Below are 21810 nucleotides of genomic sequence, written 5' to 3'. Positions count from 1 at the left end.
CATAGACTTGATTGAAGTAACTCAGATCAGCCAATTCAAAATGCTAATTCAATCAACTCTGAGTTCATGGCTGGACTCAGTTTGTTGGCCCTGCACCATAAAACTATTTCCTGTTTGTCTCTCGTGTTTTTTGGATATTGTTTTCACATCTTATGTCACGGCTAGCGGGGCGAGCCATGTTGAATTTAATAAAGGACCCAAGATGCAGACACTGCTGTGAAGTGAGTGAGCTGTATTGAAACGGTGAAGTGCAGTGGAGATGGCCTGTGCAGAAGCTAAGATAACCTCTACTGAAAAACTAAAAAACTAACCTGAAACCTTAAACGGAGACACGGGGAGACAACACAGACGAACCAGCAACAAGCAGGAGAAAACAAAGGGCTCATATACACAAAAGAGCCATCAGGGAATGAGAAAAGGGAGACACAGCAGGATTCATTGGACATAACCAGACAAGGGGAAGCAAAAGTAGACACACTAACGTAGGACATGGCACTGTCAAAATAAAACAGGAAGTGAACACAGAGACACAATACTAACACAGTACAGAGGGAACACAGAAACCAAAACCTCAGAACTAGAAAATCTTAATCAGAATGAAATTGTAACAAAAGACAATAACAATCAAAACAAAACCACTGAGTCCACAGACTCGGGACATACATCGGCTCAAACTGTGGTCATAAATATTTTGTACTTGTAAATCAGACTGTGTAGTTGTGAACTGAGTTTTGTAACATTGTAAAACAAAATATCTGGAAAGTTCATGTTTTTGCGTTCATTGATTTGTGTGTGTAAAAATGTAAAAATGTAATAAATGTAAGAAACATTAGAACTACTTTTGCTGACACAAAGTTTGGTGAGCACTGCAAGTTGTCCCTTTAAACCAGTCACTGATATAAAGAGAGCACCTTGTTCCAGGGCATCTGAGCATGGAGGGAAAGCTTTATGCAGGAGATGGTAAGAGCTGTTGGGACTAAAGAAACTGAGCAGAAAACTACAGACATCTGGAAACTGAGTTGTTAATTCTCAGTGGGATCAGCAGGACTAGCAAAGCTCCACCATGACAGTCATCTGATTGACTGAACCCATCCAAACATCACTTCATGGACCTTTAGCTTGTGTCTGTGTGTGGACAGACATAACATGAGCTAATTATACATTACTCCTCCACAGAGTGGACCAGCAGAGAGCAGAGGTTTCCACTGGTCAGTCTGCACAGCAACATCAAACACACCTGGACTCTGTGGTTATGGTTTGTAGTACTACGTTTACATTTGTTCTTTTCAGTCACCTCTATGCTGCACTTTGTGGACCAGAGGATTGTCAGTGTGTCCAACATAAATCAGAGTTTGGGCTCCATGATTTCAGTCAGATTGGGGTGACTGTAGCTCAGGAGGGGAGCAGGTCAGCTACTAGTCAGAAGGTTTGTGAATCAAACCCTGGCTGGCAAATGTACTGGGTAACGTACTAAACCCAAGCTGCCCTCTGATGCATCCATCAGAGTGTGAAAGAAAGTATTTAAGCATAGAACAATGTGCTTGGTTGAATGAGGCATGTTGTATAAAATGCTTTGTGTGCACAGAGTATCAAAGAGAGCTATATAAGAACCAGTCCATTTACCACTGGGTAATTCATATAGTCTTCTTTTCCAGCGGCTGGAGGACAACATCACCATGTTTGTGAAGAACGAGCTGAAGAAGATCCAGAAGCTTCTGAGTCCAGATCACCCAGAAACTTTAAAGAGCCAGATGGAGGATGAGGAGATGTTTGAAGGAGAGGATGAAGATGAAAGAAAGAGCTGCAGAGAAGCATTTCTGAAGATCACACTCCACTTTTTGAGGAGACTTAAGCAGCATGAGATGGCTGACCATCTGCAGAGCAGTAAGAGAATTTCTCTAAAGACTGAATATTGATCTTTCCTAATAGCTCAAGAAATGGACCAATAGACATTCATCCTTTCAGGGTACTGAAAGGCTATGATATTTATTATATAATATTTTTTTCTGAATTTCTTACCTTCAGAAATATTTGCTCCACTCTGTAAACGAGAACTTAAAGCCCAACTGAAGAAGAAGTTCCAGTGTGTGTTTGAGGGCATCGCTAAAGCAGGAAGCCCAACCCTCCTGAATCAGATCTACACAGAGCTCTACATCACAGAGGGAGGGACTGCAGAGATCAATGAGGAACATGAGGTCAGACAGATTGAAACAGCATCCAGGAAACCAGACAGACCAGAAACAACAATCAGACAAGAAGACATCTTTAAAGCCTCACCAGGAAGAGACGAACCAATCAGAACAGTGCTGACAAAGGGAGTGGCTGGCATTGGGAAAACAGTCTTAACACAGAAATACAGCCTGGACTGGGCTGAAGACAAAGCCAACCAGGACATCCAGTTCATATTTCCATTCACTTTCAGAGAGCTGAATGTGCTGAAAGAGGAAAAGTTCAGCTTGGTGGAGCTTGTTCATCACTTCTTTAATCAAACTAACGAATCAGGAATCTGCAGGCTTGAAGACTTCCAGGTTGTGTTCATACTTGATGGTCTGGATGAGTGTCGACTTAATTTGGACTTCAACAAAACTAAAATCCTGACTGAAACAAGAAAGTCCACCTCATTGGATGAGCTGCTGACAAACCTCATCAGAGGGAACCTGCTCCCTTCTGCTCGCCTTTGGATAACAACACGACCTGCAGCAGCCAATCAGATCCCTCCTCAGTGTGTCGACATGGTGACAGAGGTCAGAGGGTTCACTGACCCACAGAAGGAGGAGTACTTCAGGAAGAGATTCAGAGATGAGGAGCAGGCCAGCAGGATCATCTCCCACATCAAGAAAGCTCGAAGCCTCCACATCATGTGTCACATCCCAGTCTTCTGCTGGATCACTGCTACAGTTCTGGAGGATGTGCTGGAAACCAGAGAGGGAGCAGAGCTGCCCAACACCCTGACTGAGATGTACATCCACTTCCTGGTGGTTCAGGCCAAAGTCAAGAGGATCAAATATGATGGAGGAGCTGAGACAGATCCACACTGGAGTCCAGAGAGCAGGAAGATGATTGAGTCACTGGGAAAACTGGCTTTTGATCAGCTGCAGAAAGGAAACCTGATCTTCTATGAACCAGACCTGACAGAGTGTGGCATCGATATCAGAGCAGCCTCAGTGTACTCAGGAGTGTTCACACAGATCTTTAAAGAGGAGAAACAACTGTACCAGAACAAGGTGTTCTGCTTTGTTCATCTCAGTGTTCAGGAGTTTCTGGCTGCTCTTCATGTCCACCTGACCTTCATCAACTCTGGACTCAATCTGCTGGAAGAACAACAAACAACGTCCATGTGGTCTAAACTATTTGATAAACCAAAACTCCAATCTCTCCACCAGTGTGCTGTGGACAAGGCCTTACAGAGTCCCAATGGCCACCTGGACTTGTTCCTTCGTTTTCTCTTGGGTCTGAAGACTAATCAAACTCGTTTGCAAGGCCTCATGACACAAACAGGAAGTAGCTCACAGACCAATCAGGAAGCAGTTCAGTACATCAAGGAGAAGCTCAGTGAGAATCTGTCTGCAGAGAAAAGCATCAATCTGTTTCACTGTCTGAATGAACTGAATGATCGTTCTCTAGTGGAGGAGATCCAACAGTCCCTGAGTTCAGGACGTCTCTCCACAGATAAACTGTCTCCTGCTCAGTGGTCAGCTCTGGTCTTCATCTTACTGTCATCAGAAAAAGATCTGGATGTGTTTAACCTGCAGAAATACTTTGCTTCAGAGGAGGCTCTTCTGAGGCTGCTGCCAGTGGTCAAAGTCTCTAAAAAAGCTCTGTAAGTTATAAAGTTTTTATTATTTAATTTGGTTGGTATGTTATGAAAAACACACTGCCATGAACCTCTGTTTTGTTTTTGTCAAAATCACTGTAATATAATCACTGTACCTTTATATACACGTGACTTGTATTAATGCTGCTGCCCTCTTGTGGCTAAAGTGTAATTATGTTATTGTTATTAGGGAGGATTTGAGAGTAACATGCCAAGTGAGTCAGCACCTTCGCTTTAGCTTAAAAAATCCAAATTCTTATGTCATCAGTTATAGTTGCATGTATTCATTATCATAACTTAACCTTTAATATTGATGTCTTAAATTTATTTTGAGTAAACTAATGTTAAGGTTCAAATATTGGGGAAGGAGAGTACAAACAACCATGGTCCAGAACTTGGTCAAACGATTTTAATGAAATACACGCGTGGGAAGACCAGCTCCGTTCGCAGACCGGGCTGATCTCCGACTTAATCAAAGCATAAACAGATATTTTATACCATCAGGGCTTGAATTTAATGACGCCCCCTCATACGTCACAAACAGAATATATGCATACGTCAAATCAAAACCACAATGACTTTTAACACAGTTTAAAAGAACATTATCTCCTATCTTCATGGCAGGTACTTCCTGTCACTGCCGGATGCTCGCTTATCATCTTGACACATCAGCAGCAGTTCTGCGACAAACTGCTCTTTTGCAACCCCGAGCAAAACATGATTAAACTTCCACCTATAAATGATTCTCTTTAACTAAGTGTGTGCCTCGTCCTTAAAGGCTCCTCGAAATAACCTGCACTTAGACTCTGCTTTCGGTTTCAGTTCTGCAAAAGGCACACTCTTCAAACCTGCAACTTCCTGTCAGCCTGCAACTTAGTCTTTCTGAAAGACACACACTGTTTAACCCTCCTGCCATCCTTTAAAAAACTCACACCCATCACCCTAGGGACCATTCTCAGCCACGCCATAAAAAGACCATATATCCATATTTTATTCCACTTTAAATTAGCCAACCTTGTAAAACTACTTCTCCCTGAAATATTCATGTAAAGTTTTAATTATATTTTCGTTGTTTTAACCCTTCAAATCCCAGTGTTATTACATGAGCGCCCTGTGTTATAAGCCCCAAAAACCAAAAAACGAAACTAAATATTTCCACAAAAAACCAGTTGAAGTAATATGTGATTGTCATTATAAGTAGGCCTTTAGATGGACCAAAGATTGGCACCAACATACATTTTGACCTGCCATTATTTTTTTTGCATTTTTTTTGCAATTTAAAAATTAAAACTTCAAGGCCCTGAGTCTTCATTGACATCCAAGAAAAGAAGAAAAAATAAAATCATACGATGATAATTTGGGGTTGAAAAATAGCGTTTATAATGGAAGTCAATGGGCAGAAAATGGTCCCCAGGGTGATGGGTGTGGGGATTTCTGCTGCTCAGCCATTTTAGGCTGATTTAAGGAATTCACACTGGAATATTAACATTGACAGGTAAAAACTATCCTGTGGCAAGTTTGGTTATATTCCACTGAACACAGTGGAAATGGCAGCCATTTAACACATAGCAGTGGCACAAAAAGGTCCCAAGAAGGCAGGAGGGTTAAACATCTGAATGCAATATCAATTCTGTAGATTATATTATTAATGCAATGGTAATGATGATGATTATTAACAATAGCAGCAAAATATCTCTCCAATCTCAATACTCCCTCTCTCGACCTCTGGAACACCAGAGGTCGCAATACATTGTGTTGGGTCACTCCTCGGCCCACTCAGCTGCTTCCATGTCCATCCATGGCATCATGGACATCGGGGTCACCACTCCCGCTCTGACCCTCTCTAGCCGTCCTCTGGCTCAGCAAATCAGACAACCTCATGTCCTCTAAGTGGCCCAGTAATAAACACCAGCTCCCCCTCGAGAACACTCCATGCATAAGATTAGGTTTTTTCTGCGTCCCTCTCTTGTGGTCCATCATGCCTCGGGCCTCCAGGATCCTCACCCCCCTGTGGTCGCCGAGATCTTCTGCAAAGCAAACCAAACACCTTTTCCTGCACCTCCCTAACTTATCATCTTTGGGACTCTTTAATCAAAAGCCTGATCCTAATTATCTTCTTGACTTATTGACTTGTATTTATATATATTCTTCAACGTTACTCATCATTTTAAAACTCTTAAAACGCTGCTTTCACGTCCCTGCATGCGTTTCCTGTCGCTTGCCTTATCTAATCATCAACATCCTGTACACAGAAGTCTCGCTGCTGCAAGGCCTCCACTCTGACCTAGAATCTCCTTTCACAAGAAAATCATTATAAGCGCCTATTCTACTAAAAGATCCAAAAAAAAACAACCACTTTAATCAATTAAGTTTAAACATATAAGCAATTACTCCTGCATACATTTTATCACAGCTAAACGCTGCCTTGAAACAACTCCTGTGTGTTAACACTAACTTCATTTTAAAACTCACATTTCCTATGTTATAGCCTGTTTTTGGTATAGCCTTTTTATTTCATCTTGCTCCTTTGATGTAACAATACCTTCTCATTCTAGTTTATCAGACTTAACCAAAATATATGCTTTCCTTCCTTTGGTCCTTCTCTAAAGCAAGAAACTCCTATTCAGTTCCTCTTTTCTGTCACTTGTTACAGGGCCAGCTCAAGTTCAGTTAAACGCTAAATTAATTTGAGGCCTTTTGCCTGGAATCAATACTGTCATGTGTGTTTATGGACTCTGTGTCTGTAAGCGTGTGCAATCCTTCAATAACTCATATCATCCTCACAGTAGATTGGCTAATCATAGCGCTAGCCAAAGGCTCGTGACCCACAACAGACGAACTGAGCCGCAACTCCCTTAAAGGCACAAAATGCAATATGTATAAAAAGTCATTTCTACGTATAAGCTCTCCCCTTTATCCTAAAAATAAATCTATGTAATATCTGTATGTGTGTCTTCTATTCATTAATGTAATTGTCAGTTATTTTCTCTCTTTATTTTACCTTCTTTTTGTTTACCTCTTTGTTTGTGACGTGGACATCCCTAAACCATCCTGAGTTCCGGCTTCAATTTCAACCCAATTGTACCCTCTATTCTCGCAGTCGAACTCGTCTGGGCTTCACCTTCCCACTGGCCCCTGTGCCCTTCTCTTAGTGTCCTTTGTTGTCTTGTGATCCCCAGCAAACACAGTCTGTTTCTTCTCTGTTTCTTCTCCGTTGCTCTTTTCAGTATTTTCCTTTTAGATTAAATCCCAGCCTGGCAAAATATCCCATTCAGTGTCTTTAAACAGTTATGTCACACTGTTCTTACCAGCCTGCAGTTCACCGTGCATTTTCCATCACGTGCTTTTCTTCCATGCTGCTGCTGGTATCGTCAGTGTAGTTTCAGTTGCACTGTCTTTTGCCTGCTGTTAATTCTTGAAGTCCACGATGTTCTGTCGGTCTTCATCAGGAGATTAACTGTCCTATGAGCTTCTTCTCAGGATCGGGACAAGTGGGAGGTCAAGCTGTAAAATTTGAAGCCAAAATCTGGCCTGTTTTCCTCCCAATTCTGTTAATCAATGGTTTTGTACTCAAGATTCTAGGTTGAAAGAAGTCCACCTGTATTGACACACTAAAGCATACAATTAATATCCTTTTCATTTCTTTTCTTAAAACCTCCATTTGCTTCATCTGCCTGGAGTTTAACTCGTATGTTTCTCTCTCTGTGTGCTCACTTGTCACAGTCAGTTCCTTTTATGGGCATGCAAAGTTCCTGTCACACACACCATTTCCTGTCAACCTTGCAGCTGCTCAGAACCATATTTTCTGTTTCTATCTCTCCTGTTTTGTTTTTTTTACAGGCTAATAAAACTCTTGTTTTACTAAGTCTTGATCTAAAACAATTCACCCTTATTTCACGCACACACTTCTAAATATACTAAATTCTTTGCGTTTGTCAGATCGTCTCACACACACACCGCCTTTTCTCTCACACTTCCACTTCTGCACTCACTCTACTATCAACTTTCATAGTGTTATTATTATTTATTATTTTGTACAAATCACACCCAATCACTCAAAACCTGCTACTCACAGCATTCACACACTTAAACTGTGACAAGAGTTGAGGAATATACTCACAACACGCTTTCCTAAGAGTATTTCAGACATGCCTTTCATAATCAGAAAGAGCAAGTCAAAGAAAACAATTGAAACCTCTATTAATTCTCACAGCACACACATAGAATAGAAAAAATAAAACACACCAGCATTTATTGCTGATGAGAGGTTACTCCTAAAAGTAATATGTTAGTCTTAAATATATACAGTGCACTCACTATATTTATATATCAAAACTCAGTCAATTACTATACATCCACTACGGCAACTCAAAACTTTATTTATAGCCCTCTAATGAACATAAATGGCGTCTTAAACACACACTCAACAATGTTTGCAGCAGTATTTGTAAAACCAACTGTGGTTTAAACAGTTCACTGCTGACTAATTTGCATTTTCACACTCACACACACACAGTCTAAAAATAGCTCCAGCACTGCCTCAGACTCCTTTCACACAGAGATCTCTTATTTTATATTACAAAGACGTCTTATATTTACAACCACTGTCACATCTGTCAGCTTTAGCGCCTAAACAATTTCGACAAATTTAAGTTAACGGTCCAACCGATAAAGTCCAACTTTTTTGTGATCAATTAACCAGTATCTGTCCAACAGTTTCTGGCCTCATCTCTAAAATCCCTAACTCAATTTAAAAGCGTCAACCAACCCAAACTTTGCCTGAAGCTCTATTTTTGGCATTTCACAGCCAAGGCTTACCCCGAAGTTTTAAGTTAAAGTTACACGCCCGAAGTCCAACTTCTGCTGGCCAAAAAAGCGCAGACTACCGTTCCAAACGGTAAGGAGACTCTAACTCCTAGTTATTCTGGAGTGCCCCAAGCTCCACAGTGACCAACTGACTATCCCTCTTCGAGGACAATGCCTAAGCGTCCTTGGCATTGGCAAGCGTTACCTCTGAGCACTGTGCTTCCTATCAGTCCAACTGACGTTCTTGAATAATTTATAATACTTTGGAACAACAGTAAAACAGCCAAAAAAGTGTAAGACTGAAGCAGGTCCAACCTTATAACCAATACGGGCTCCACCCCAAACAATAACCAAATTCCCTAATATACTAAAATCACTCAGCAGTCCAACTGCTTTCCACGGTCCAACCGTATTAAATCCTTTAGCGGTCCAACCGCATTCAATCATTTTTAGCAGTCCAACTGCATTAAATCCTCAGTACTGTCATGAGATTCTCATCAAAATCAAAGCAGACATTCCCCAGTAATTTCAGTGAGTAGACTTTAATTTGTAATGTCCAATTTGGCACACTTTGGAAATAATTCAACAGGTAGTGCCTTACCTTTGGATAAGCGGCTTAGAACAACAATGAGAAAAAGAGAGCTGATTATTAGCTCATCAAAACACAAAACAAAATCACAATGAATTATCGGTTAATTTCATTTAAAATAATTCATTAAGTATTTATGTACAATTCAAATTAGTTAATTACATATTTTGTTGGTTTGTTTTCTATTTTAATTATTTTACTGACACATTTAATGAATTATTTAATGATGTATTTATTTAATTCACGTTGCTACTCCTGGCCCTGCATCGCTGTTCATAAATACATTTTATTTGTCAGCTTCACCCATCAAAGTCAGGGGGCGGGGTTAATGCTGATCAAGTCAACACCATTGCTTTGGTCTGGTGGGCGTTCTTTTAGTGGGCTTTTCTCAATACTAAGTAGGCCTACACACCAGGGTTTGGACATGTGTGGACCCAAACTATACTTTTACCCTTTTTTGTGTGTCACCAAATACACTTTAATATTTTCTAGACAAGAATGTAGTGGCGTAATCTTTAAGCTCTTTTGGCTCCAAACAGAAGTGACAGACTTGAGCAGGGTTCATTTAAAGGCTGACAGAAGTGGAGTGGTGATGGGGAGATGTTTGACAGGACAGTGTTTCAGCCTCCACAGGTTCATGTTGTGCTCCATCAGTCAGTGAAGATGAAGTCAGTGCTGATGAGGCTGTAGAGTGTGTGAGGGATGTGAATGAGGATGATGAAGATCTGATGATAGCAGATAAAAACAGGCTGCAGAGACTTTGAGCCATACAAGGGCACACAGTGTGTGTACAGAACAGCTGAAATCATTATGGAGGCCTCACTGGAATATGGAAGCATCACAGTACAGCTTCAGTGAAGCTTTAAAATCTCTGATATGAGATGAGAAATGAAGCAGCCAGAGCTTTTTCATGAGTGGAAATCCACTGTGACTGTGAGCTGCTGCTACAGCCTCCAGATTAGCCAGCAGCTCATCCTGCTCAACATGGACCTGTGGTCAGAGTGTGTGCTGGATAATCCGGCCCAGGATGAGGCCAAACTGACATGGGATGAAATGTCTGTCACATAATTGAGCTTAGTGTAGTTTCATTTCTGCACAATTTAAAAACAACCAAAACTTTGTTCTGTCTTTTCTATGTTATACTGTAGACTTTCTTTGATACTGTGTCCAAAAGGAGCAGCTTTTACTTTGAAGGGGAGCCGTCTCTGTTTCCTCTTCAGGTTGGATGATGGAAGCAAATTAGTAGCTGTGTCCCAAAACGTCGGCTGCATCCTCCAGAGGCTGCATTTGAAGGCCGATTACGTCACAGCCAGGCGATGAAGGCTGTCCGTATTTGTCGACTCCTTCAAATGTGCCCGACAAATGCGTCCTTCATTTCCCCGAATTTGAAGGATTCGTCGGGTGTGTCCTTCGTGGCCCACCATATCCCAGAATTCATAGCGCGGCCCAGCCAAATTTCAGCTGCCAACAATGGCGGCAGCTACTAAGTTTTCAAATTACTCTTATTAATCTTTCTGGGTCACAAAATAAACTTTTAACATATTTTCAGGCGAGAAAGTAGCTGTGTAAACTTCAAATATCTGCTTGGTTTATCAAGACATCACATATTTGCAAAAGTGTGCCGACATTTTCGGAGACGTCTGTTACCCACCCGCTCGCTAGCAAGCCGGGGGGGTTCAATGGTCACTCCAGCCGGCGAGAGCAGCGGACGCCCGGCTTCATCGTTTTCAGACCCCTGCTCTTTCGCTACTCAGGTGAAACACGATATATAAGTCACTCGGATAACTTAAAAATGTAATTGTTTGCCTTTTTTCTGTGTTTTATTTGTTCCGGAGTAAATCGGTTTGGCTGAGATCAAAGTTCCTCCGGGATTTTCACACAGCTGAATAAACGTTAAACAGGAAACTGATTAAACAGAAGTGTGAGACGGTCGAGAATTTACGCCAGTGTCCTGTTATATTTTAGATAGCAAGGAGCAGACGGCCGAGTTTATTAAACTCCACAAAGACAGCGGTGACGCAAATCTGAAGGCTAGACCGTCCCATTTCACAGCCTCGCACTTCCAGCCTTTTCGGTCTTTGAAGGACCCGGCCCACGTAGACCGCGAATACCGGGTCCTCCGAAGGATGCAGCCGACGTTTTGGGACACAGCTAGTGTGTGATGTTCTTTCAGTGTTGCACTTTGTAGACGCTCCCTGAGCACTGGTCTCACAGCCAGCTGCACATAGAGACCAGTGTTGTTAGTCCAGGTCAGAAGATGACTTGTTGGAATGAAAATGAGCTTGTAGTTTGTCTGCTTTAATAATGTGACTGGAAAAAGGTGTTGGACTTCAAATATGTCCATTTCTTTCACACTTCACCTTTAAAAGTGAAGCCTTGTGGTTCCTGGAAGGAAAAACACGACTTTTTCAAGTCTTTGTCCTGTTTTTATGATAAATGTACGACTTTAATGTGAAACATTCAGAGTTTTTTCTCTTGTTGTGTTTGTTTGAAGCTGCTTCCTGTTGGCTTCAGCTGTTTGGAGTTTCCATTTTCTAAACTTCTACATTCTGAACCTTCTTCAGCTCTGAACAGATGATGAAACACTGAATGATTTCAAGCTCACACTTTGTCTAATAAACTTACATCTTTCATTCTTTATACAGATTGTGGGGCTGTGGTTTGTCAGAGATCAGCTGTGATTATCTGGCAGCAGCACTGAAGTCCAACCCCTCCCATCTGAGACAGCTGGACCTGAGCTCCAACAACAAGCTGCAGGATTCAGGAGTGAAGCATCTGTGTGGTTTCCTGGAGAGTCCAGGATGTGGACTTGAAACTCTGGGGTCAGTCAGCATGTTTTAGTTGTGCTGAGATGAATATGATGTGAAAGTTGTGCTGACACTAAACTGCAGACATCAGGCTGATATTATACTGATCCACACTGAGGATCTTCATGGTAAAGTCTGTTTTCTTCTTCTCTGGTTTAGTCCATTGACTGCAGCAGAACAATGTTCACATTTCAAACAGTGAGACTCAACGTATGGCCCGCGGCCCACACGCGGCCTGCCCACCTTTCCTGATTCAGAGAGAGGGGACCCTGATTAACTGTGTAGTGTTCTTCCTCACAGTTCTAAGTATCAGACACAACAATGAATAATCCACAGCTGACTGTCTTTAGCAGGTCAAAGGTCACGGCACACAGCAGACAGTGGGAAATATTATAACTCTGATCATTTATCAGCACATATCCATATGTATAAAAACAAAGCTGACACTGTGAGACTTGATCAGAGGTGTGATCATCACAGCAGAGGCCTTTGTGTCAAAGTCACTGAGGATCAAACAGAAACACATGAAGCAGATTTTCCTGTTCTGGCTTTTTATAGCAGATAACCTTCAAAATATTCTGCAGTCCATCAAAAACTGAAGCAAACCATGAATCAACATGTGAACATGAGCTGATGCTGCTGAAGGGAAGCAAAGTTACAGAGGTTTGATTACAGACACAGCTGAGAGTTTGTAATCTGTCATCATTTTAAAAGGTTTACATTTCTTCAGTATATCCACATTTGCAGCTGGTACCTCAACCTCCACTTGTCCAACACAACTGCTGTCCACTGCCTCCATGACATTGTGATTTTGCTGTTGGTCTTCTGTCAGATCTTCATCAATCACTTCTGCACGGGGCACACCTTCAGACTCTGCAGCTGCATAACGAAAGCCTGTAAGATAAAATTAGACATAAGGTAAATGTACACCAATATTCCAATGACAGGTGTGTGATTCATCTGGAAGTTATGTGCGGATTAGTGTACAGTGATAGCAATTTAGTATGTTTTTAGAGGGGGGGGGGGGGGGGGTTGTTTACCTCCGATGGGTGCTCTTTTTTGCTTCCGTTGCGTACGCCTTGAGTGCCGGTCCGAGTCTGATACAGGTATGTCGTCATGCCCCATGTGCAGTGTTGGTGCCCAGTCTGGATTTGTTACATCCATTTCATATGCTGGTTTGCCTGCAATAATGCCAAATCATAAGCTACTCAGTCGACATGATGTGGTTCTGCAGCATCACACATTAGCATGTTTTATCTCATTATCTATGACCTCAGCACATTGAAAATCACACTAAAAGCCTTTCAAGAGTGATATGAATTAATTTAGAACTCACCGGAAAGAAAATGCCGTGAGCAAACCAACAAAAAGCTGGGGATTGCAGAGAACTCGATATCCGCTCGTCTCACCGCTGCAATCCAAGCCTGACGTCTTTGTTTAGTAATATCGGATACATGGGATCCCTCACGTTGCCTCCAGGATGGAAAACGATGAAAAGAGAGCCCGTTATCCAGCTTCTTGCCTTCACGATCGTGTGATCTAACGTTGCAACCGACAACACAACACGTACGATCCATAGCTGAAATGGTATCCTTTGGCTGGCCTACTGTCATGGCGGAAGGGGGCATGGCCCATCTCCCGTGACATCACGCTCCAAAGCCCTATAGGTGGGAAAATGTACCATGTCGACCAATCAAAAATGATATGGAAACATGACATTTGGTTGTTTAGCAAAAGGGGGAAGTTTTAGGAGTGACCGGCAAGAGAGAGCGAGTGAGCGAAAGAGAGAGAGAGTTTTGATACGTGAGAGATTTGTGACGTTTACCGTGTTTGGTCTCAAGTTAGTTTGTTGTCTTGTGTATTTAGTGTGTAGCTGTTGTTTTGTTTTGTGTGTCAGTTCTACTAGTGATCGTCACAGTTGCTGCCTTAAAGCCAACAAAGGCAGATTGCAGTGTAAACGCTGAGTGACACACCTGCTGTCAGACCTGCAGGTTTATCCCTGTGCTGTTCTCATATGTGTTAGAGTGACACAAACTATTGTTTGACACCTGATTGTTCTGTAAATAGTTTGAAATGATTATATGAAAAACGTCTGAGCCTTGGCTGCATTTTTTGGTAAATAGTACCATATAACTTTGTTGTTTGCAAAACGTGTGCGTATTTTTAAAAATGTACAATCTCTATTTGCATTTCAAGTTATGAAGATGATTCGTTAAACATGTGTGTGGTTTTTACAGTCAAAATATCACTTTCTACTTGTATTTTAAATTTTGTCTGAATTTAGATAAATTGTGCTGATACAGTTGGTCAAAATGAGAAAATAACAGATTGGCAAGATAAACTGTTTTTAAAGGTAAAATATAGAGGCCACATCAAAAGTAGTCAAAAAGGGTTAAAGGCTAAAAGCAAAGTTGTCACCAAGTACTGTTTATATTTGTGTGTATTGCTGCAGCTTTTTTGAGTATTAATTTGGTGCCTTTGTGTGAAATAATGGTATTGTGAGTGATCCATATAGTCACAAAGAATAGCCACTTGTTTCTGTGCTACCAAAGTTCCCCGGCTTTCATTCAAAATGTGTTTATCGTCAGCACCTGCACATTAAACTACTTAAACATTATAAATGTCTTCAAGCTCACACTGAGGCCTGTGGGGTACTATCAGCCACTGAGACAGTACACACATTTATATGTGTTTGTATATGAATATTTCATACTTTAAGACTGCCTGTTTATTTAAGGGAGATGAACAAAATACATTGGAATTGTACAAAATAATATCATGGATGATAAATTAAATAGATTTTAAGTAGATGCTTGTGCATTCTTAAAGTCTTATATGTTGAACTGAACTATGTGATCTGTTCAAAGCCTTAATCTTAATTTGAAGTGAAATGTGCATTTTGAGTTTATACACTATGTATATAAGGCGACCGTTTCCTTTTGCAGTATTTTTGTGTGGTGTACTTTTCTATGTCTTAACAAAAGGGGAACAAAGGTGTTTAAGTTCACCTAGGATGATGTGTTTTAATTTTCACATGGTCTTGCTTGAATTTGACCCTGACAAAGGCGTATGAACTCTGTCAGCTGTTTGGAGTTTCCATTTTCTAAACTTCTACATTCTGAACCTTCTTCAGCTCTGAACAGATGATGAAACACTGAATGATTTCAAGCTCACACTTTGTCTAATAAACTTACATCTTTCATTCTTTATACAGATTGATGGGCTGTGGTTTGTCAGAGATCAGCTGTGATTATCTGGCAGCAGCACTGAAGTCCAACCCCTCCCATCTGAGACAGCTGGACCTGAGCTCCAACAACAAGCTGCAGGATTCAGGAGTGAAGCATCTGTGTGGTTTCCTGGAGAGTCCAGGATGTGGACTTGAAACTCTGAGGTCAGTCAGCATGTTTTAGTTGTGCTGAGATGAATATGATGTGAAAGTTGTGCTGACACTAAACTGCAGACATCAGGCTGATATTATACTGATCCACACTGAGGATCTTCATGGTAAAGTCTGTTTTCTTCTTCTCTGGTTTAGTCCATTGACTGCAGCAGAACAATGTTCACATTTCAAACCTTCAAAGAAGAAGAAAAATCCTCCACTGGATAATTCACTGTGAAACTCTCCAACTCTTCATTCCACCTTAAAGTCTGTCTGACACTGAAATCCAAAGCAAAATGTGCGTTTGCTTTACAGACAGCAGTCCAACACAAACATACACACATCATCCAAAACACAGTCCAACATCCAAATCTCCTCCACTGCCAGCATGAATGATGGGAAAGAGAAGGAGGAACACTCTGACATTCAGGGTTAGAATGAGTTTCATGAAGCAGACTGTGAAGATCAAAGCTGCATTAGAAAGCTTACATGAATGAATGAGTGGACAGAAGTGGACAGAGATCATCTGAAGCACTTCAAAGGCTTTAAATCAGCACATTTCTCTTTATTCTTTATCAACTTTGTTAGTTTCTCTCAGTTTTCTGTGGAATGAAGCTAACAGCAGGCTAATAAGATGCTGACCAATAGGTTTCTATTAAAGGTTGTAATTTGTATATGAAAAAGTGCTTTGGCTCAGCAGGGATCAGCTTACAGGTAGAATACAGCTGCTGGATGGGATTAGCATGTCATAGCTATCTACCAAACTGCTAACTGGGGGATTTCAGGCCATCTATGGATCATTTTTGCTAACTGTTTATTCAGCTTAGGCTCACAGGGCTGCAGCCTGTGCCCTAGCTGTCATAGGGCAAGAGGCGTGGTCCACCTGCACAGGTGAGCAGTCCATCACAGGGCCAACAGAGAGAGACAGAGAAGCACTCTCTCACATCCACACCTACAGCCAATTTAGAAGCACCAATGAACCTAAGCAGCATTTCATTGGACTGTGGGAGAACATCCAACCTCCACAGAAAGGCCAACAAGCTTCAACCTACAACCTTCTTGCTTTAAGGCACTAGTGCGAACCACTTTTCCCCATTTCAGCCCAAATCCTGCATCTTCCTGTTTCTGACTCCAGGCCAGCTCCACTAACACTTTCTCATCAGACACTGCCACCTAGTGGAGGAAGTCTTAGTCCCATTTGAAGCTTCAGATGACAGTTAGTTCCTTTACAAAGAGATGGAGGTGGTGGGGCCACAGCACCATCATCACTGAGTGCCATAGGACACTTAACCTTTGTTTCCATATGCTGGGAACTTCCTGTTGTTCCAAGGAGGACTGGAAAATGTGTGAAAATCTCCCAGTCAGTTCCTCACAGCACACTTCAATCATTTCCCTCCCACAGCATCAGGACCAGGGCTTTTTCTCTCTTTGGTCCCACTAAGAGATTTCCACACAAACACCTCATCAGTGGGACTCTCAGAGCTACCAGCCCTTTGCTACAATCACAAAGCTCTTCATTGAAATCAATGATATCAAAGCTGGAATCAAATGAGTCCAAGTCTTCTGCTGATTCAGCATCACATTCATCTTTGCTCCTTGTTCTGCATCCCCACCATGGACTTCATTCCTTTCCAAGCCAGCCTTGAGTGTCCTTTATTCAGCTCATCCTCTGCTTTACTTTTACACCTGATTTTAGCTGCTTTATCTCTCTTTCAACAAGTTTCTGTGCCTCAATCTTTTTCTTCTCTCCCTCATAACAAGACAGCTTCTTCTGCCTGAGAACATGTTGGAGTGATTTACTAATCCAGGGCTGCTTATTGGGGAAAATACTTCCTGTTTCCAAAGTAATCCCCATTTTTCCCAGAAAGAAATGTAAGTAGAAATCGATGATCTAAGTGAGAACATGAGCCTTTAAAAAGTCCCAGTGGGTGCAGTCAAAGCAGTCCCTCAGTCCCAGTATATAGTCTTTGGTCCAGACTGGAACAACTGTGTGCCCAGTTTGAGCTCTCTTCAGTGCTGTGATCTGACAGACCCAGAGGGGCCATCACATCACATTTAGAAGCTCCCCTAATGGAGCCACAACACATGTCCAATACTTAGTCTGTCTTGTTGGACCAACTGGAAGAAATGATTCAAGGACTTAGTCACAGAACAGAGATTCAAATCTCCAAAATCCAACTGGCTGCATCAGGACATATAGTCTGAAACTCTGCACAGTTTCCTGTTTGAAGCTGCTTCCTGTTGGCTTCAGCTGTTTGGAGTTTCCATTTTCTAAACTTCTACATTCTGAACCTTCTTCAGCTCTGAACAGATGATGAAACACTGAATGATTTCAAGCTCACACTTTGTCTAATAAACTTACATCTTTCATTCTTTATACAGATTGAGGAGCTGTGGTTTGTCAAAGATCAGCTGTGATTATCTGGCAGCAGCACTGAAGTCCAACCCCTCCCATCTGAGAGTGCTGGACCTGAGAGGAAACAACCTGAAGGATCCAGATGTGAAGCAGCTGTCTGATCTTCAGCAGAGTCCAGACTACAGACTGGAGACTCTGGAGTAAGTAGAGTGATGGAGTGAGTGGGTGGTGCTGTCAGCAGTATTGTACTAAACACAGTCAGTATGAAGCAAAGATCCAGTGTTTCCTGTAAAGCTGCAGCTTCTCAGTGAAGCTGTGAGAGGAGAATGGTGACAGGCTTCAGGATTGGACACAAACACTTCCTGTTTCTGACCTTTATGGTCACCATGGTAACGGCTGACACGCTCTGATCAAACGCTGTCAACAGCCAATCAGCTCTCTGAACAAAGCAGCACGCAGACCAATGACTGCATTCGTTTCCAAGTTTAAAGCAGTGAAGAACACAGTCTGTAGGTGAGGAAGAATTTAGTGAGAGCAGATGTTTGGATGGAATTCCTCCAGTTAACAGCTGGAACCGTCCATCTGGATTGTTGGGCTTGTTGTTGGGGTTCCTACAGAGCTCAGAGTGGACACACCAAGGTTCTTCTAATGAATGAAAGTCCAAACTCAAACTAGGAGGGAAAAACATTTTCATCAACTTCAATAAAAATCCAAAGATTAGAAAAAGTGAAGCAACAATGAGTCCTAGTACAGTCCCAGCACTGAAGTCCCTGCTGCTCTTTATACTGGATGTGCTGCATCACTGACTGACAGCTGATGAAGAGTCTCTGGAAACACTCGTTTATCTCCTCTGCTCTTCCTTCTTCTCTCTGCAGGTGGAGGTGATGATGGTAAACAGGACGGTGTGTGTGCTGAGAGAGGAGCAGCTGTGTCCTGATGATCCAGAGAGGTTGAAGCAGCAGCAGCTTGTGTGTAGAGACGCTCTGACTGGGCCATGTTACTGGGAGGTGGAGAGGAGAGCTTCATCCAGCAGTGACTGACAGAGGAATGAGAAGAAGTGCAGATGACTGTCAGTGCTGCAGAGTGAACTGCTCTGAGAACAGCTCCACTGTCAGACACAATGTAGAGTCCAGCATCATCCCTGTGTGTCCCTCTGGATCTGACAGAGGATCATCAGTGTATCTGGACTGCTCTGCTGCTGCTCTGTCCTTCTACAGTCTCTGCACAGTCTCTGTCTGACTCTGGCTTCAGACCCTCCTGGATCAAACTCACCTGGAAAGACTTTCAAACATCACTCAATAGATTTGAATACAGAATATATTTGATATATACTGTAGATGTACTGTAGAGTTGCAGTTTGTCACTTGTAAATACAGTCTGTGAGCAGCTGTGAGCTGAAAGATCTTTCTAGAAACACGAAATGTTTTCACTCTTCTGTTGCTTTTTCATATATTTCCACAACATTAATATTGATCCCACCTGTCTCACCTGTTTCATGCTTTTATACATAATAACAGGACACGTGTGATCTGAGCGGTGCTGTGGTTGCTGTGCTGCACGTCTTCATTTAGATAACAGAGACATCTAGTGGTTCAGAGGGAGAACTGCAGGAGGTGGAGCTGTGTTTTAGCATGGAAAACTTTTTATCTTTTAGGCGCAGATACAAATATGACAAGTATCAGTGTGAGATACAAAAGGTCACATCAGTCAGCAGAGGGAACAGTGATCACACAGCAATGTAAGAATAGAAACATAACAGTGAATCTGGACATGTATACAGATGGAAGCAAACAAACAGGATGTAACACTACATTAAAGCCACAAATGGGAAGAAAACAAACACAAAGGAAAATATATTTGATCTCAGGAATCCAAATCAGATGCTTTAGAGCAGGGGTCGGCAACCCTGGGCACGCGTGTCACAGCTGGCAAGCGAAGGGTTAACTGATAGCACCACCATAGCTGGACTGGCCATCGGGCATACCGATGATGATTTTTCGTTTTTCTGGGCCAATGATGTTTTTTTATGATTTTTTTTTTTTTTGTAACGGTATAAACGATGGAAGGTGGTGGATTGGCCGGATGCTGGTCGATGTGTAGAAATAACTCAGTTGTTTGGTGGTGGCTATGGCGGAGCTTCCACAGAGGCAGCAGGTGGATGAGGGAAAGGGGAGGCGGGAGGAGCAGAGACCCGAGGCGGCCGCCGGTCCGAGTGTTGGCCCCCTTGAACTTTCCCACATTTTGTCACATTACAGCACAAACATGAATCAGTTTTATTGGAATTCCACGTGAAAGACCAACACAAAGTGGAACGGAAATCATACATGATTCCAAACATTTTTTACAAATAAATAACTGCAAAGTGGGGTGTGCGTAATTATTCTGTCATGGAAAAACACACTGCCATCAACTGTTTTGTTTTTGTCAAAATCACTGTAATATAATCACTGTACCTTTATATACATGTGACTTATATTAATGCTGCTGCCCTCTTGTGGCTAAAGTGTAATTATGTTCTTGTTATTAGGGAAAACATTTGAGAGTAACATGACAAATGAGTCAGCACTTTGGCTTCAGCTTAAAAAATCCTCATTTTTATGTCATCAGTTATAGTTGCATGTATTCATTATCATAAGTTAACCTTTAATATTGATGTCTTAAATTGATTTTACTTAAACTAGCAATAATTTTATGGTTGCATTAAATAAATGCATCACTAATGAATGAACTATTTCAGTAATTAATTTAAAAAATCTACATAATCAATTAAAGATATATATTAATAATGAATTATCCATTAATTTCATTTAAAATTTTTCAATATTTGTTTATATACAATTCAAATTAGTTAATTACATATTTAATCAATTATTGGTTTGTTTTCTATTTTAATTATTTTACTGACACATTTAATGAATTATTTAATGATGTATTTATTTAATTCACGTTGCTACTCCTGGCCCTGCATCGCTGTTCATAAATACATTTTATTTGTCGGAGGCCCTGTACAGGCTCTTGGTAAATGCATTGAGGAAATCAATGACTGGTTGTGCCACAATTTTCTCCAGCTAAACAAAAACAAAACTGAGGTAATAGTCTTTGGCGCCAAAGAAAAACGATTACAGGTCACCAGAGAACTTCAATCTATACATCTAAAAACCACAAACCAGGCGAGAAATTTGGGTGTAGTGATGGATGCAGACCTAAACTTAGAAAAACACATTAAGACAATAACAAAGTCAGCTTACTATCACCTCAAGAATATATCAAGGATAAAAGATCTGATGTCTCAACAGGACCTGGAAAAACTAGTCCATGCATTCATCTTTAGTAGGCTTGATTACTGTAACAGCATCTTTACAGGTCTACCTAAAAAATCAGTCAGACAACTACAGCTCATTCAGAACTCTGCTGCTCGAGTCCTCACTAAGACCAAAAAAGTGGACCACATCAGTCCAGCTCTGAGGTCCTTACACTGGCTGCCTGTCCGTCAGAGGATAGACTTTAAAGTTCTGATGCTGGCCTATAAAGCTCTGAATGGTTTAGGACCAAAATACATCAATGACCTCCTGACCCAGTATGAACCTTCCAGATCCCTCAGGTCATCTGGATCTGGTCTTTTATCAGTTCCAAGAGTCAGAACCAGACACGGAGAAGCTGCATTCAGCTTTTATGCTCCTTATATCTGGAACAAACTCCCAGAAAGCCTCAGATCAGCTGAAACACTCAGTTTATTTAAATCCAGGTTGAAGACTCACCTGTTCTCAGCTGCATTTGAATAAAGCACCAAATCCACACTTTAAGCTTAAATTTCAAAACTTACATTTAACTACTGATTTTATCTACTGTTCTGATTTTATCTGTTTTGATTTTATATACTGTTTTGTTTGTTTGTTTGTTAATTAGTTAGTTAGTTTATTTGCTTGTTTTAATCAATTTTAAATCATGCTTTTTATTTGTTCTTGTTTCTAATGTCTCTGTAAAGCACTTTGAATCACCTTGTTGTTGAATTGTGCTATACAAATAAACTTGCCTTGCCTTGCCTTGTCAGCTTCACCC

At 41.4% G+C, this 21810-nt stretch overlaps 1 protein-coding gene across 1 annotated transcript; it reads left to right on the top strand.

Annotated features, from left to right (window-relative positions):
• The first annotated feature begins 1597 nt into the window (after nt 1-1597).
• LOC146675629 (protein NLRC3-like) lies at nt 1598-20116 on the top strand. The gene is made up of 7 exons (XM_085401172.1): nt 1598-1884; nt 2026-3820; nt 4005-4029; nt 11865-12031; nt 15231-15407; nt 17778-17951; nt 18627-20116. The coding sequence occupies exons 1-7, from the start codon at nt 1677-1679 to the stop codon at nt 18634-18636; spliced, it is 2556 nt and encodes an 851-aa protein (XP_085257298.1). The 5' UTR covers nt 1598-1676; the 3' UTR covers nt 18637-20116.
• Nucleotides 20117-21810: the final 1694 nt, after the last annotated feature.

Source organism: Rhamphochromis longiceps, linkage group LG3 (assembly GCF_057381845.1).
Source record: "Rhamphochromis longiceps isolate RC_006_pf linkage group LG3, R_longiceps_female_GT1.1, whole genome shotgun sequence".
Lineage (NCBI taxonomy): Eukaryota > Metazoa > Chordata > Actinopteri > Cichliformes > Cichlidae > Rhamphochromis > Rhamphochromis longiceps.
Note: the sequence above shows the minus strand (reverse complement) of the source record. Positions and strands in the feature narration are given on the sequence as shown.

Bases quoted from the DNA above. Each gene is read 5' to 3' on its own strand.
- LOC146675629 (XM_085401172.1), top strand. From the start codon at position 1,677: ATGTTTGTGAAGAACGAGCTGAAGAAGATCCAGAAGCTTCTGAGTCCA. The intron at 3,821-4,004 runs GTAAGTTATAAA...TATTGTTATTAG, and splicing joins AAAGTCTCTAAAAAAGCTCT to GGAGGATTTGAGAGTAACAT. The intron at 12,032-15,230 runs GTCAGTCAGCAT...TTCTTTATACAG, and splicing joins TGTGGACTTGAAACTCTGGG to ATTGATGGGCTGTGGTTTGT.